The 15010-nt window shown below is 49.9% G+C and overlaps 1 protein-coding gene across 1 annotated transcript; it reads right to left on the bottom strand.

Moving 5' to 3' along the window:
• Positions 1-5339: 5339 nt before the first annotated feature.
• Positions 5340-13963, bottom strand: SYNGR4 (synaptogyrin 4; the record flags this gene model as incomplete). Its single annotated transcript, XM_080703331.1, has 4 exons — positions 5340-5570; positions 5834-5973; positions 8555-8792; positions 13871-13963. The coding sequence occupies 4 exons, from the start codon at positions 13961-13963 to the stop codon at positions 5340-5342; spliced, it is 702 nt and encodes a 233-aa protein (XP_080559457.1).
• Positions 13964-15010: the final 1047 nt, after the last annotated feature.

Here is a 15010-nt window from a genome sequence, read left to right as displayed (position 1 = left end):
AGCCCTTCAGCTCCCTCTGGATCTCACCCCAGCCCCACTGGTTGCCAAACACTAAACTGGCCGGCACCCACTGCCCCGCCTCCTGGCATCACCTCACCCGTGTTCCGGGATGGGGATAGGGAGGCAAGGAGGCCCAGGAAGGTCTCCCCTGATTTTTCATAACAATTTTTTTTCCAAATTAGGGATTTTTGGTCTTGTCCTGGTTTTTGACAAATTGGGGGGGAGGGGCTCTGGGCTCAGGCATGGGAAAAGGCTGGCCCGAGGGCCACTGTAATGCCGACACCATGTTTTTTGTACAGCATTTGATGGTTGATTCTTTGTTCTCTTGAAATAAACAGAGGAAAATGCTACCTCTCTTTTGCTACTCCTTGCTCTCTCTCTCTGGCATATGTGGGGGTCCCTCTCTCTGCTTTTGCCTGATGGACTGTCTCTGAATGACCAGAGGCCTGGGAGCCACTGGAAAATGAAAAATGGGGTTTCTCCCAAGTCTTAGCTGCACCTGATCCCTTGTGGCTCCACAGGGGGGTCTTGGAGAAAATATCAAAGATTTTTCTTACCTTGACGTAGGGCCTGCCTGACGTTCTCCAGACCCTCAGGGCTGCAGAGGGCCTGCAGGAGCCTGTGTGTCAGAGGCCACAAAGGGGGCAGTCCCCTCCCACCCTTAACTGTCATGTTGTTGGATTTTGTTGGGCCCTCTTTGTGTTTTCTAAAAAGAGGGGGGGGGAATTGAAAAAAAAAAAAAAAAAGGAATGGGTTTCCAGCCTTTCCAAACCAGATTTTCACATTGAAGTCTGAATTTTTGGCTTCTTTTGAAAAGAAATCCGTCAATCTGACAGTACTGGGTCCTCGTTTCTGGGTGGCAACAGATGGCTGGGGCTGAATGGATGGGATGTGAAGATTTCACCACAGTCCCCAGGACTTGGCCAGGGGGTTATTATCATTTATTATTAGGCTGACACCATGTGCTTTGTTTGTTTTGTTTGTTTATGTGCAGTTAAAAGGCAAGTGAAGCCAGGTGCAGTGGCACATGCCTGTAATCCTGGTATTTGGGAGGCTGAGACAGGAGGATCTCAGGTTCTAGGATAGCCTCTACAAGTTAGTGATGTTTCAAAATATAATAGGGCTGGGGTTGTAACTCAGAGGTAGAACCCCCCAGGTTCAATTCTCAATCCCTGGCACCAAAAGAAAAAAAAAAAAAAAAAAAAAAAAAACAGAATCAGCAATCCAGGTGTGGTGGTGCACACTTTTAATCCTAGAATTTGGAGGCTGAGACAGGAGGATTGCAGGTTCACAGCCAGCCTCAGCTACTTAGGTTCTCCGCAACTTAGCAAGACCCTGTTTCAAAATAAATAAAGAATAAAAAATAGAGGTGGGCATGGTGGCGCATGCTTGTAATCCCAGTACTTGAGAGACTGAGATGGGAGGATCTGGGTTCATGGCCAGCCTCAGCTACTTAGGCTCTCTGCAACTTAGTGAGACCCTGTTTCAAAATAAAGAATAAAAAATAGGGCTGGGTGTAGCTTGGAGGTAGAATGCCCTTGATTTACATCCTCAGTACTACAAAGGGGGGCAGCCACTGGATTCAGTGGAACATACCTATAATCCCAGTACTTGGGAGGCTGAGACAGGAGGATCACAGGTTTGAGGCTAGTCTCAGTAACTTAATGAAATCCTCAGAAATTTAGTGAGAACTTGTTTCAAAATAAAAATGGCTGAGCCAGGTGTGGTGGCAGACCCTCGTAATCTCAGCATCTGGGAAGCTGAGACAGGAGGATTGCTGTTTGCGGACAGCCTCAGCTACTTAGTGAGGCACTTTGCAACTCAGTAAGACCCTGTTTCAAAAAGTAGCTGGGTGTGGTGGTGCACGCTTGTAATCCCAGGATTCGGGAGGCTGAAACTGGTGTATCATGGTTCACGGACAGCCTCAGATACTTGGTGGGGCCCTCCGTAACTTAGTGAGACCCTGTTTCCAAATAAAAATAAAAAATAGGGCAGTGGGTGTAACTTGGAGGTCAAATGCCCCTGGGTTCCATTCCCAGACCCAAAAAAGAAAAAAGAAAAACAAAGAATAAAAAAATAGGGCTGGGGGTGTAGCTCCGAGGTAGAATGCTCCAATGCCCCTGGGTTCCATCTCTACTACCAAAAAACAAAGCAAAAAACAAAACAAACAAACAAACAAAACGAGCATGGTGGTGTATGCTTGTAACCCAGATTTGGGAGGCTGCAAGAGGAGGATCACAGTTCACAGACAGTCTCAGCTACTTAGTGAGGCCCTTTGCAATCCACTGAGACCCTGTTTCAAAATTAAGAATAAAAAATAGGGCTGGGCGTGTAGCTCGGAGGTAGAATGTCCCTGTGTTCCATCCCCAGGATAGCAAAAATAATAAAAATAAAAAGGACTGGAGGTATAGTTTAGAGGTAAAATGCCCCTGGGTTCAATTCCAATACCCTCCCCAAAGGAATAATGGAACCCATATTTGATTCCCCATAACTCATCTGTGTCCAGTTTGTAGGCAAATGTTCTGCAAGCCAGGGGGTCCCCCCTCCCCTGTAGACATGTTTTATTAGGCCTGCCTGCACACAAGTTTATTTTTTTAAATTTGTTACCTGCTCATTTTACCTTACACACACACACACACACACACACACACACACACACACACACACACACGTCCAATTGTTTTAGAATAACTAGGAAGTTCTAGAGCTATACTGTCCAGTATGCTAGGCATCAGTTACACATGACCACTGAACACTTGAAAAGAGGGGAATCCCAAGTGAGGTGTGCTGTCAGTGTAAGATACACAATGGATTTAAAAACTCAGTATAAACTGAGTGTGGTATCACATACCTGTAATTCTAGCTACTTAGGAGACTGAGACAGGAGGATTGCAAGTTTGAGGCCAGCCTGGGCAACTCAGTGAGATCCTGCTCAAGGTAAAAATAAGCCAGGCGTGGTGGCACACGCTTGTAATCCCAGCATTTGGGAGGCTGACACAGGATCACAGTTCTCGGACAACCTCAGCTACTTAGTGAGACCCTTTGCAACTCAGTGAGACCCTGTTTCAAAATAAAGAATAAAAAATAGGGTTGGGGGTATAGCTCAGAGTTAGAATGTCTCTGGGTTCCATCCCCAGTATCACACACACACACACACACAAAAAAAAGATAATAAAAAAAATAGGAGTGGGGGTGTAGCTCAGAGGTAGAATTCCCCTGGGTTTGATCCTCCTTACCACAACAAACAAACATTCAGTATAAAAGAATATAAGCAGGACATGGTGACCCATGCCTATAACCCCAGTACTAGGGATGCTGAGACAGAAGTATCACAGATTTGAGGGCAGCACACACTAATTTAGCAAAAGCCTGTTTCAAAATAAAGAATAAAAGAGGCTTGGGTGTAGCTTGGTGGTAGAACTCCTCCCTAGGTTTGATCCCCATTTTCGGTACCTCTGAACTACACCCCCAAGCCTATTTTTCATTCTTTACTTTGAAACAGGGTCTCACTGAGTTGCAAAGGGCCTAAGTAGTAGCTGAAGCTGGCCGGGAACCATGATCCTCCAGTCTCAGCCTCCCAAATACTAGGATTACAAGCGTGCACCACCACGCCCAGCTTCTGTTGATTACATGTTGAAATGATAATATTTTGGACATATTGGGATAAATAAATTAAAACTAACTTGTTTTACTTGCTGCGGCCTGCTGCTGGCTGATTTCAACTGGACAGCACTGCTTTGGCATCCCAGATCCTAGGCCGCTCCTCCCAGACAAGGCGTCTGTTTCCACCTCTACCTTAACAGGTGCTTCACCTTAATAGGTGTAGGGTTACCTGCCTGGCTCATATAGGCAGGAGTGTTTGTGGCCTGTGCCTTATGGTCACTGGGGTTTTACTAGAGCAAAAATCCTTCCCTTTTCCTCAAGACGGATATTGAAATACTTGAACACAAGGATCTCCCCTTAGCCTGGTGGCACACAGTTGTAATCCCAGTATTCGGGAGGCTAAGAAAGGAGGATCACAGGTTTGCAGCCAGCCTCAGCAATGTAGACAAACTCTGTTTCAAAATAAAAAGAAAGTTGGCATGGTGGCACATGCTTATAATCCCAGCATTTGGGAGACTGAGACAGGAGGATATGGGTTCACAGAAAGCCTCAGCTACTTAGTGAGGCCCTTTGCAACTCAGTGAGACCCTGTTTCAAAATAAAGAGTATAAAAATAGGCCTGGGGGTATCACTCGGAGGTAGAATGTTCCTGTGTTTTATCCCCAGTACCGCAATAAATAAATAAATAAGTAAATAAATAAATAAAAGGAAAAAGGGGTGGAGGTATAGCTCAGAGGTAGAAAACGGAGTTCAATCTCCAGCACCAAAAAAAAAAAAAAGTCTCCCCTGAATCTCACTCACGGGCTCACTGTCCCAGGTCCTTCACCCACTCCACACAGTGTGCTGTTGCATGGAGCCCTGATAATGTGGTGGGACCAACGGGGTACCAGGTCAGCCATGGGCTGGGTCTTGTCCCACTATTGGCCTGGCTTTGTCCTTGGCAGCCTTTCCATGGTGGAAGCACTTTTTCTGTCTGACCTCACCTCTGCTGTGTGGTGGGAGGCTTGTGTATCTCTCTCATGGCTCCTGTGGAGGCTCAAGGAGCCGTTGACTCGACAGGGCTCGGTGTCTAATAGACCTGAAGAAGTGCCTCCTGCCTGTCGCTGCCTCTGACCTGCTGTGGTACCTGGAGCTGCCACAGAGGACCCACTACAGAGGTCATTGAGGTGACCTGATGGGGTTGAATCCAAAGGCTTTCTACCTCTGAGCTACGTCCCCAGCCCAGTTTTATTTTTATTTATTTAGTTTTTTTTTTTGTTTTGTTTTGTTTTTGCGATACCAGGGATGGAACCCAGGGGGCATTCTACCTCCAAGCCACACTATCAGCCCTATTTTTTATTCTTTATTTTGAAGGGTCTCACTGAGTAGCAAAGGGCCTCATTAAGTAGCTGAGGCTGTCCGTCAACTGTGATCCTTCTGTCTCAGCCTCCCAAATCCTGGGATTACAAACATGTGCCACCACACTTGGCTTATTTTTATTTTGAAACAGGGTCTCACTAGATTGCTGAGAGTCTCACTACTTTCTGAGGTTATCCTTGAACCTGTGATCCTCTTGTCCCAGCCTCCCAAGTACTGGGATTACAGGCGTGCGCCACCACACCCAGGGACCTGGTGGAATTTCTCCCCTGACCCCCTAGGCCACTCAAGGGACAAGAAGAACAGACCAGACGGTAGGACTGTTTTCAGAAATGTTTCTGGAGGGAAGAGTAACTTTTTACTGATGTTGATAAAGATGTTTAATCATCAGGCATCATGGCGAGGCGGGGGGCTTTTGGAGTGGTCAGATAGGGGGACAGGGCAGAGCTTGAATAAGTCAGGTTGTTGGGCCCAGTGGGCACACTGACGGGGCTGGCAGCAGAGGGTGGGGAGAGGGTGGTCAGCACCACACCACCCTCATCCAGGGAGCGCTTGTAGGGGACCGGAGCATCATTTCGGAGATCCTTCAATGCCAGGTAGGCCTGGTATATCTGTGGGCAGAAAAGGGCGGCTGAAGGCTGGGCTGGAGAGGAGAGGGTCAGTCTGGGGACCGCCTCGGAGGGAGATGCAGGAATCTGTCCTGCCTACCTCTCACTGACCAAGGGCACCAGGGGAAGGCACTAAGAGGAAGGTGGGCCTGAAAGAGGCCTGCAGAGACCCTGGGAGCACTAAGCCATAGCTGGAACAACCTCGCCCTCCCATGCCCGCCCTGCAGAGGTACCGGGGTGTGGTGGGGGCCAGGACGCATCCTCACCCAGATGAAGATGGAGAAGAAAGCAAAGGTGATAGCCGCCTTGGCACTGCTGCTCCCCAGGAGGAACTGTTGGGCTGGTGAATGCTGCCACTGGTTGGCCATGAAGCAAAAGCCTATGAACCAGATGCCTGCCCAGAGGACTGCGGCGTCATAAGGAGAGAAGAGGGGCAGGGAGCATGCGCTCAGGGAGGGGCTAGGGTGTGCAAAGGTCGGTGACCTTCCACCAGCTCTACCCCAACCTCTCCCAGCCCTCCTGAGAGTGAAGCCCCAGAGCAGAGCTTCACTGGCCAACATGTTCCAACTGGGAGCCACTGGCCACACGTGGCTGCTTTACTTCAATTCATTAAAGTAGAATTTAATAGTATTGGGAGACTGACACAGGAGGTTTGCAGATTTCAGGCCAGCCTCAGCAACCTAGCGAGACTCTGTTTCACATTAAAAATAAATAAATCAAAAGGAGAACCAGTAGCCAGGCGTGGTGGCGCACGCTTGTAATCAGCATTTGGGAGGCTGAGACAGGAGGATCACAGTTTGCAGACAGCCTCAGCTACTTAGTGAGGCCCTTTGCAACTCAGTGAGACCCTGTTCAAATTAAAGAATAAAAAATAGGGCTGGGGGTATAGCTTGGAGGTAGAATGCTCCTGGGTTCCATCCCCAACACCACAAAAATAAATAAATAAATAAATAAATAAATAAATAGGCTGGGAATGGAGTTAGTGGTAGAGCACTCCTGGATTCAATTCCCAGTACCACTAAGGAAAAGAATAATCTAGTTCCTTCATTAATTCATTAATTGTACTGGTCATATTTCAAGTTCTTAGTGGACACATGTAGCCAGTGGCTCCTAGGTTGGAGAGAACAGGTGTAGAATATCTCCACCCTCATAGAAAGTTCTCCACAGTTCAATGACCTGTGAGGACCCTTGGCTCTGGGACTGCCTGTAGGGAGGAGAGGAGGGACAGAGTAGAGTCTGACCAGGAGGAAGCAGGCCAGGGTCTGGGGATAAAGAGTATATATTTAAGCTGAGCATGGTGGCACACACCTGTCACCCAGTATTTGGGAGGCTGAGACAGGAGGATGGCAGGTTTGAGGATAACCTCAGCAAGTAGTGAGACTCTAAGCAACTTAGCGAGAGAGACACTGTTTCAAAATAAAGATAAAATAGGGCTGGGGCATAGCTCAGAGGTAGAAGGCCCATGTTTATTTAGTGCTCACTGTGTGCCAGAGCTTTGGACAGTGGTAAGGCAGTAAGTGCCTTGCTGTGCTTGACCTGCCGCTCGCTTGGCAGCAGTGGCCCAGTTACAGAAACCCCTGGAGCCTCATTTTCCTCCTCTGTAAAATGGACTATGAGCAGACCTTGCCTCCTAGGGTGGTTCTGAGGACCAAAGGAGAGGACGCATGCACCCTGATGGTGTGCCTGGCAAGGGAAGTGCTCAGAGAATGTCCCTGTTACCACAGGTCTCCCTTGTTTCATGTCATCCTCAAAAAGCCCTGCAAGCCGAGGACTTCATCTTACGATTTTTTTTTTTTTGTATTGGGGATTCTACCTCTGAGTTATACCCCCATCCCTTTTTACTATTTATTTATTTATTTTTGCAATACTGGGGATGGAACCCAGAGGCATTCTACCTCCAAGTGACACCCCCAGGCCTATTTTTTATTCTTTATTTCGAAACAGGGTCTCACTGAGTTGCAGAGGGCCTCACTAAGTAGCTGTCCCTCCTCTCCTCCCTACAGGCAGTCCCAGAGCCAAGGGTCCTCACAGGTCATTGAACTGTGGATAACTTTCTATGAGGGTGGAGATATTCTACACCTGTTCTCTCCAACCTAGGAGCCACTGGCTACATGTGTCCACTAAGAACTTGAAATATGACCAGTACAATGAAGGAACTAAGATTATTCTTTTCCTTAGTGGTACTGGGAATTGAATCCAGGAGTGCTCTACCACAAACTGCGATCCTCCAGTCTCAGCCTCCCAAATGCTGGGATTACAAGCACGAGCCACCATGCCCAGCTCTACTTTCTATTTATTTATTTATTTATTTATTTATTTATTTATTTATATTTTTGGTGGTACTGGGGTTCCTGGAAGCCTGTCTATCTCCGGGCTACACTCCCAGACCTATTTTTACATTTTTATTTGGAAACAGGGTCTCCAAAGCCAGCGCGCGCGGCTGGCTTCGAACCTGCGCGATCCTCCTGTCTCTGCCTCCCAAGCGTGGAGATTACAAGCGTGCACCACCAGCCCGGCTACTTTTTATTTTGAAACAGGGTCTTGCTACGTGGTGGAGGTTGGCCTTGAGCCTGCAATTTTCTCAGCCTCCCAAGTACTGGGATTATAAGCATGGGCCAGTAGGCCTGGCTCACCCCAGATTTTACTGAGGGTCTCAGAAGGGAAGAGACCTGTACAAGCCCATAGAGCAAGGAAGCTCTGCTGTCTGTCTGGCTCCATGATCTGAACCCTCCTTCCTGCCTTAGGGGTGGTGTTTCCAGCAATGTTTAGTAATCAGCAGAGATGAGTACTCGGAAACTGAGAAGGAAATTCGCCTGGAGGTCAGAAGGGGCAGCCTGTGCACTGGGTCTGAAGGATGCTTAATTTTTCCCCAGGAAGAAACAACAGGAGCTGTGGAGTATGGGGTCAGGTATGGTCAGGTTGAAGGCGGGCTGGGTGGCACCAGGGAGCCAGGAGGGCTGTGAGGAGGGTGGTGCCTGGAGACTCACAGGCCAGGATGAAGTCTAAGAGCTGGAAGGCCGTCTTGAAGCGGGTGTTGGCGATGCGGTTCTCATGGGCATCCAGGGCGAGGAAGACCAGGCAGCTGAGGAAGGCCAGAATACCAGCGCCCACTGCAAAGCTGCAGGCCATGTTGTTGCTATTGAGGACACAGAAGAGCTGGGGAGACGCTGTCTCATTCTGGTAGCCGTCGGTGAGCAGAGAGGAGAAGATGACCAGGGAGAAGACCTGTGGACCCCGTCACCAGGGTGAGCTCGGAGCCTCTGGAGGCTGCTCTTCCTCAACCTGGTGGGACAGTCGTGCTGCACACGGTCACTAGGCCATTCTTGCCTTCTCCCTCTCTCAGGGCCCTTAGCCCTGCCTTTTGTTGGCTCTCTTCCATTCTGAATCAGATCTCACCCCCTGCCCGTGCTCCAGCCTCCCAGATTCTAGTCTTGTCTCCTCAGCCCATCCCCCTCACAGTTCCTGGGGGTCTGCCATACCACATCCCTCCCTGCTCAAGGCCTTCCATGGCTCCCTAGCAATCCAGAACTAGGTCCTGGCCCCTCAGCTTGCTCTTGGAGGCCTCTATCCTCCTCCTCCTAATTTCATCTGTCCCAGCTCACTCCTGCCTTGGGTCATACTCTCCTGCCACCAAACGTACGTCCCCAGATGCAATGCCCAGCATAATGTCCAGAAAAGCTGTGTGTGAGGGTGAAAGCACGCATGCACGCAAGTGTACTCTTTCTTTCCCAGCAATTCCCTCTGCCTTTAACTCCTTTCTTTCACTCCTTCCCTGCCAATTTCTGTCGACTCTCTCTCTTTTTTTTATGGTACTGGGGATGGAACCCAGGGGCATTCTACCTCCAGGCTATACCTCCAGCCCTATTTTTTATTCTTTATTTTGAAACAGGGTCTCACTAAATTGTGGAGGGCCTCACTGAGTAGCTGAGGCTGGCTGAGAACTCATGATCCTCCTGTCTTAACCTCACATGTCCTGGGATTACAAGCGTGCGCCACCATACCTGGCTGAAACTTCTTTTTTCCTTTCTCCTGCTCTTTTTTCCTTTTGAGTAATTAGGTATTGAACTCAGGGACATTCTACCTCTAAGCTTCCCCAGGTCCTTTCTATTTTTTGTTTTCAAACAGGATCTCACTAAGTTGCCAAGGGTCTCGCTACATTGCTGAGGCTGCCCTTGAATTTGCTATTCTTCTGTCTCAGCCTCCCAAGTACTGGAATTACAGGTGCATGCCACCACACCTTGCTAAATTTCTTACTGAATTTACTTGTATAGAAGGGTTCTAAGCCAGGGTCAGAGCTGGGGATTAGTGAAGTCTTCTGGGGTCATGTGGCTGATGGGCTGGAGGAGGGCAAAGCCAGGGAACCACAGACCTAAGAGTAGGTGTCAGGGAGGCCCAGGCAGGAAACGCTGAGGCAGGGGCCTGGGGAAGCCAGGACTGTTTAGGATGCAAAACTGGGCTTTGTGATTGGCTGGATGTGTCAGTGTTGGCAATGGTAGTTGGGAAGCAGACTAAGGGAAAGGGCATGTTGAAAATGACCCTGTTAGTCAGGCCTGGTGGCGCACGCTTGTAATCCCAGCATTCAGGAGGCTGAGACAGGAGGATTGTGGTTCACAGACAGCCTCAGTTACTTAGTGAGGCCCTTTGCAACTCAGTGAGACCCTATTTAAAAATAAAGAATAAAAAATAGGGCTGGGGGTATAGCTCAGAGGTAGAATGCTCTTGGGTTCCATACCCAGTACCACAGAAAAATAAAATAAAATGACCCTGTCATTAGATTGTTTTTATTTTGGTACTAAGGATTGAATCTGTATTTTGTTTTTTATTTTGAAATAGGCTCTCACTAAGTTGCGGAGGGACTCACCAAATAGCTGAGGCTAGCTGTGAACTTGCGATCCTCCTGTCTCAGCCTCCTAAGTACTGGTATTACAGGGATGTGTCAGCATGCTTGGCTTCATTAGAATTTGAACTCCTGCAGAACAGGCTCCATAGGGGACCCTGCTCCTGTCCCAGCACCCAGCACCCAGCACCCAGCACCCAGCACCAGACTGGACGTCAGCAAATGTGTGTAAAAGAGTGAATGACCGGTTTCTCCTTGCTCTTGCTGTATCCTTCAGAGCAGGAACAGAGGAGGCAAAGGCTAACCCCTAAACTTCTCAGCTTTCATCCTGTCCCTCCTCCTCTCCCTTCACCTTAATAGCTTTGGAACAAGCCAGGCGTGGTGTCACACACTTGTAATCTCAGTACTTGGGAGGCTGAGATAGGAGGATGGCAGGTTCAGGGCCAGCCTTAGCCACTTAGTGAGGCCCTCTGCAACTTAGTGAGACCCTGTTTCAAAATAAAGGATAAAAAGTTGGGCTGGGGGAGTAGTTTGAAGGTAGAATGCTCCTGGGTTCAGTCCCCAGAGCTGCTCCCCTCACAAAAAGAAGGCATTGTAATGACAGCAATGACAATGAGAGGATGACTCCTTCCTTTGCTAAGCACCTTGCTGTTCACATCCAATTGTCTCATTTGACCTCATAGCGACCCTTAGGGGGAAGCCATGGGGCCCCTTCTTGGAGGTCAGGCACTCAGTCCATGGGGAAGCGCCCTATGCTGGCTGCTGGTCTGAGGCAGAGCCAAGCCTGGGACAGAAGCACATCAATCACTTTTGAACTCACATCCATTTTACCTGCTCTACCTCCCTGGAACCTCGCACCAGCCCCGCGTGGGAGGTGTTATTAATTCACTTCTATTTCTCAGGTGATAAATAGAAGCCATTACAGTAGAGTGGAAAGAGCCAGACATGTCTGACTCCGCCAGCAGGGTGGCCTTGGCCAAATCACTCAGCGCGTGGTGCCTCAGTTTCCCGCTCTGTCTCTCTGCTCTGAAGAAGGGGAGTGTGGGAATGGGGGCTCAGCCTTGGAGAATGCTCTGGAAAACGGTGGTCCTCATGCTTCCCCTGGGGAAGGGGAGTGTCCTTTCAAGGTCAGTGGACAATGGTGAGTTTGGAGGCCAGGCCTTCTTGCCCTCCAAGGCCCCTCCCTGGCTGTTTGCCCACCGGCCCAGAAGATCTTGGCTGCGGTGGAGACTCAGACTCGGAGCTCAGCTGGGCCACGGGACCCCAGGCCTCTGCAGCCTGAGTCCAACCTCCTTCCACGCCCTCCCTGGCCTGTCCCCAGGGAAGGAGCAAAGATTCATCAGTTAAGGCACCAGCTGGCAGGCGCAGTGAGAAGGACAAGAGCACCAGCTGCCCAGAGGCTCCCTACTGCGGGGCCAGGCCAGGGGGGAAGGAGGAGAGGGCGGCGGGAGGGAGCATGGAGGCAGCGGGCAAAGTCCGTGACCAGAACGTCTGGCACAGCCGCAGCCCTTCCTCCACAGCCCATACCTCCACGCCAGCTGGGCCTCCTCCCTGGCCACCCGCCCTTCCCTCCTTCCCAGGCTGTGAAGACAGGCGGATCCCAGTCTGACTTGCTCACCAGCTGGGTGATGTCCTTGGGCAAGTCACTCAACCTCTGGGAGCCTCAGTTTCCCTTGGGGATACTGGGGTGGGGGGGGGCAAAAATGTCCATGTCACAGAGTCTGCTGAGGAGTAGAGGAGCCCCCGCCAGCGAGGGGCCTGACATGGGATGTGGTGTTTTCAATTCTCTTTCCCTGGGGGAGAAGGCCAGCACTAAAACCCATCCCTCTCCTCACTCACAGGTCATGATTTGCTCTAATAATAATCGCTATTTAAGGAAAGCTTCACCACTTGCCAGGCCCGTGCAAACCAGCGCATAGGCATGAACTTGTCTCTTTTCACAGCAGTCCTTCCTATGTGCCGGGTATTGGAACACTTTCCAGATGAGGGGAAAGAAGTTCAGAGAGGTTAAGTAACTTGCTTCTGATCACACAGATATAGGGTGGCCATATAAACTATGGAACAAAACGGGACTTGTGAGAATAAGAGGAGGTGCTGCCGACTGGGGAGTGACCCCCAGCAGACAGTGTGTGGCTGGGCCAGGGTCCAGAACCAGGCCTGTTTGGTCCCTTTGTTCCAGAAGGGATACGGATCAGGATCTGGGGGAGACCCTAGGTTGAATATAGGGAACCCTATCTTTTCCCAAGACTCCTATCAAATCTCAACATCTCCCTGGGCCTCAGTTTCTAATTCTGTTAAATGGAGGTATGCAGGTTAAAGCCTGTACAGTGTGCCCTGGCTCTGACCACTCAAGTGCTGACATCCAGAGAGGAGCAGTGACTGGTCCAAGGTCACACAGTAGAGTTTGGGCTGAATGAGATTTGACTCCAGTGTTCGGAATCTTGGGGATGTGGGAACGATGAAAGGATAGGGCCTTGTCAGGCACGCAGTGACCATCGGCATCTGGGACTTTAGCACTTTGTTACATATTCTCTTTCCATATGTGTGAACCTATTTCTCTTTCTCTCTCTCTCTCTCCTTTTCTTTTTATGGTGCTGGGGATGGAACCCAAGGGCATTCTACTTCGAAGCTACACCCCAACACTATTTTATTCTTTTGTTTTGTGGCCCTGGGGATTGAATCTAGAGGCATTCTACCTTTGAACTACACCCCCAGCCTGATTTTCTTATTTGGAAACAGGGTCTCACTAGGCTGATGAGTCTCACTACTTGCTGAAGCTGTCCTCAAACCTGTGATCCTCATGTCTCAGCCTTCCAAGTACTGAGATTACAGGCATGTGCCACCATGCCCGGCTTATTATTCTTTTATTTTGAAATAGGGTCTCACTAAGTTGCTGAGGGCCTGGAGTGAAGGGTTATTTCTTGCAATGAAACAATCAGTACTGGGGACTGTGCTGGGCACAGCTGGGCTTTCAGTAAAAGATGGCTTCAAACAGAGTGTGGTAGTGCAGGTCTGTAATCCCAGAACTTGGGAGGCTTAAACAGGAGGATCGCAAATTCAAGGTCAGCCTCAGCGACTTAGTGAGATACTATTTCAAAATTAAAAAATAAAGCCAGGCATGGTGGCACCTACGCTGGGAGGCTGAGGGTCCTTAGGAGGCTGAGACAGGAGGATCACAGGTTCAAGGACAGCCTCAGCAAGTAGTGAGATTCTCAGCAACTGAGTGAGACCCTATTTCAAAATAAAAATAATATATGGCTAGGATGTAGCTCAGAGGTAGAATGCCCCTGGGCTCAATCTCTAATACCAAAACAAAACAAAAAGGTGGCTTCAGTTCAGTTATTAGCTCCTTTTGGTTTTGTTTCCCCATCTGACCCCTTCTTGCCCCCTCCTCCTTCTGGGCCCTGGGTCTGAGAGTTGACCGCTCCTGTCTCCCAGGGCCACAGGCGGACCAGAGGGCCCTCACCCCTGCCAAGATCCGTGCGATGCTCTTTGGTCTTTTCAGAAAGCGTACTGTTTCACTGTCGGCCAGGTCCTGCAGGCTTTCTGGGAGGTGCATGGTGACTGCTCTCCTTTCGGGGACCTGGGAGGCAGGGGCAGTTGGTGCTGCCTGCTGGGTGCTGCCACCTGGGTGTTCCAGGCCCACTGTGGGTCTTGGCTACTGCAAGGCAACACAGATGGAGAATGTCAGTCAGAGTGGGGAAAAGGTTCTGGGGTCCCAGGAGTGGGGTTGTGTGGGTGAAGGGCTGCTATGGCTCTTAGGAGTTAGAGCCTGGGCAAAGGGGCTTCTGGAGGTCCCAGGGTTGGGGTACAGGGTGAGAGAGGTTCCTGAGGGTCCCCTGAGTTGGGGTACAAGGTAAGGGGCCTGTGGGCACTGTGAGGCCTGACTGTCAAGTCTGGCCATGAGGTCATGGGAGGAGGACCAAGAACCAAGAAAGAGATATGCTCCCTGACCATTGCCTGCCCCGAGATGACCTGCCCACTAGCACACCAACCAGTGGCTTACACAACTGCTCTTGTACCCTCCTTCCTTTCTTGTCCCATAAAAAGGCCCTAGCCTATAAGAAGGTGGGCTTTTGACTCCCATGTGCTCTCTCCCCTGTCAGATGCCTTCTTCCAGGTTTTATTCCTAAATAAAGCCTGTTTGCTGCTGTCAGGCCATATTTTCTTTGCCCTCATGTGCCCCAATAGGGGCTACTGAAGATTCCAGAGGTGGAGATGGGGTGAGGGGCTGCTGGATGTCCTAGGAATGGGAGCGTGGAGTGAAAGGGCAGCTTTGGTTCTCAGTAGTCAGGAATATGGGGTAATGGGGACGCGGTGTGTCCTAGGAGCTGCGGATAAGGGGGTAGGAATTTCCAGGGGTCTTCAGAATGGGTTTCTTCAGGTTCCAGTGTTGGGAATGTGGACAAGGGTATTTCTGGGGGCATAGGAGTCAGGAATGTGGGATAAGGGGACTTTGGGGAAATAGGGTTGCTTGGAATCCTAGAAAAGGGGGCACGAGCCTGGTGTGATGGCACAATCCCAGCATTTAGGCGGTAGAGAAGGGGGATCGCAGGTTTGTGGCCAAACTTAATGAGGCCTTCTGCAAATTAGTGTAACCCTGTTT

This window comes from Muscardinus avellanarius (genome assembly GCF_963383645.1).
Source record: "Muscardinus avellanarius genome assembly, chromosome: 10".
In the NCBI taxonomy this organism is placed as follows: domain Eukaryota; kingdom Metazoa; phylum Chordata; class Mammalia; order Rodentia; family Gliridae; genus Muscardinus; species Muscardinus avellanarius.
The sequence above is the reverse complement of the archived record's forward strand: the minus strand, read 5'-3'. Positions and strand labels throughout refer to the sequence as shown.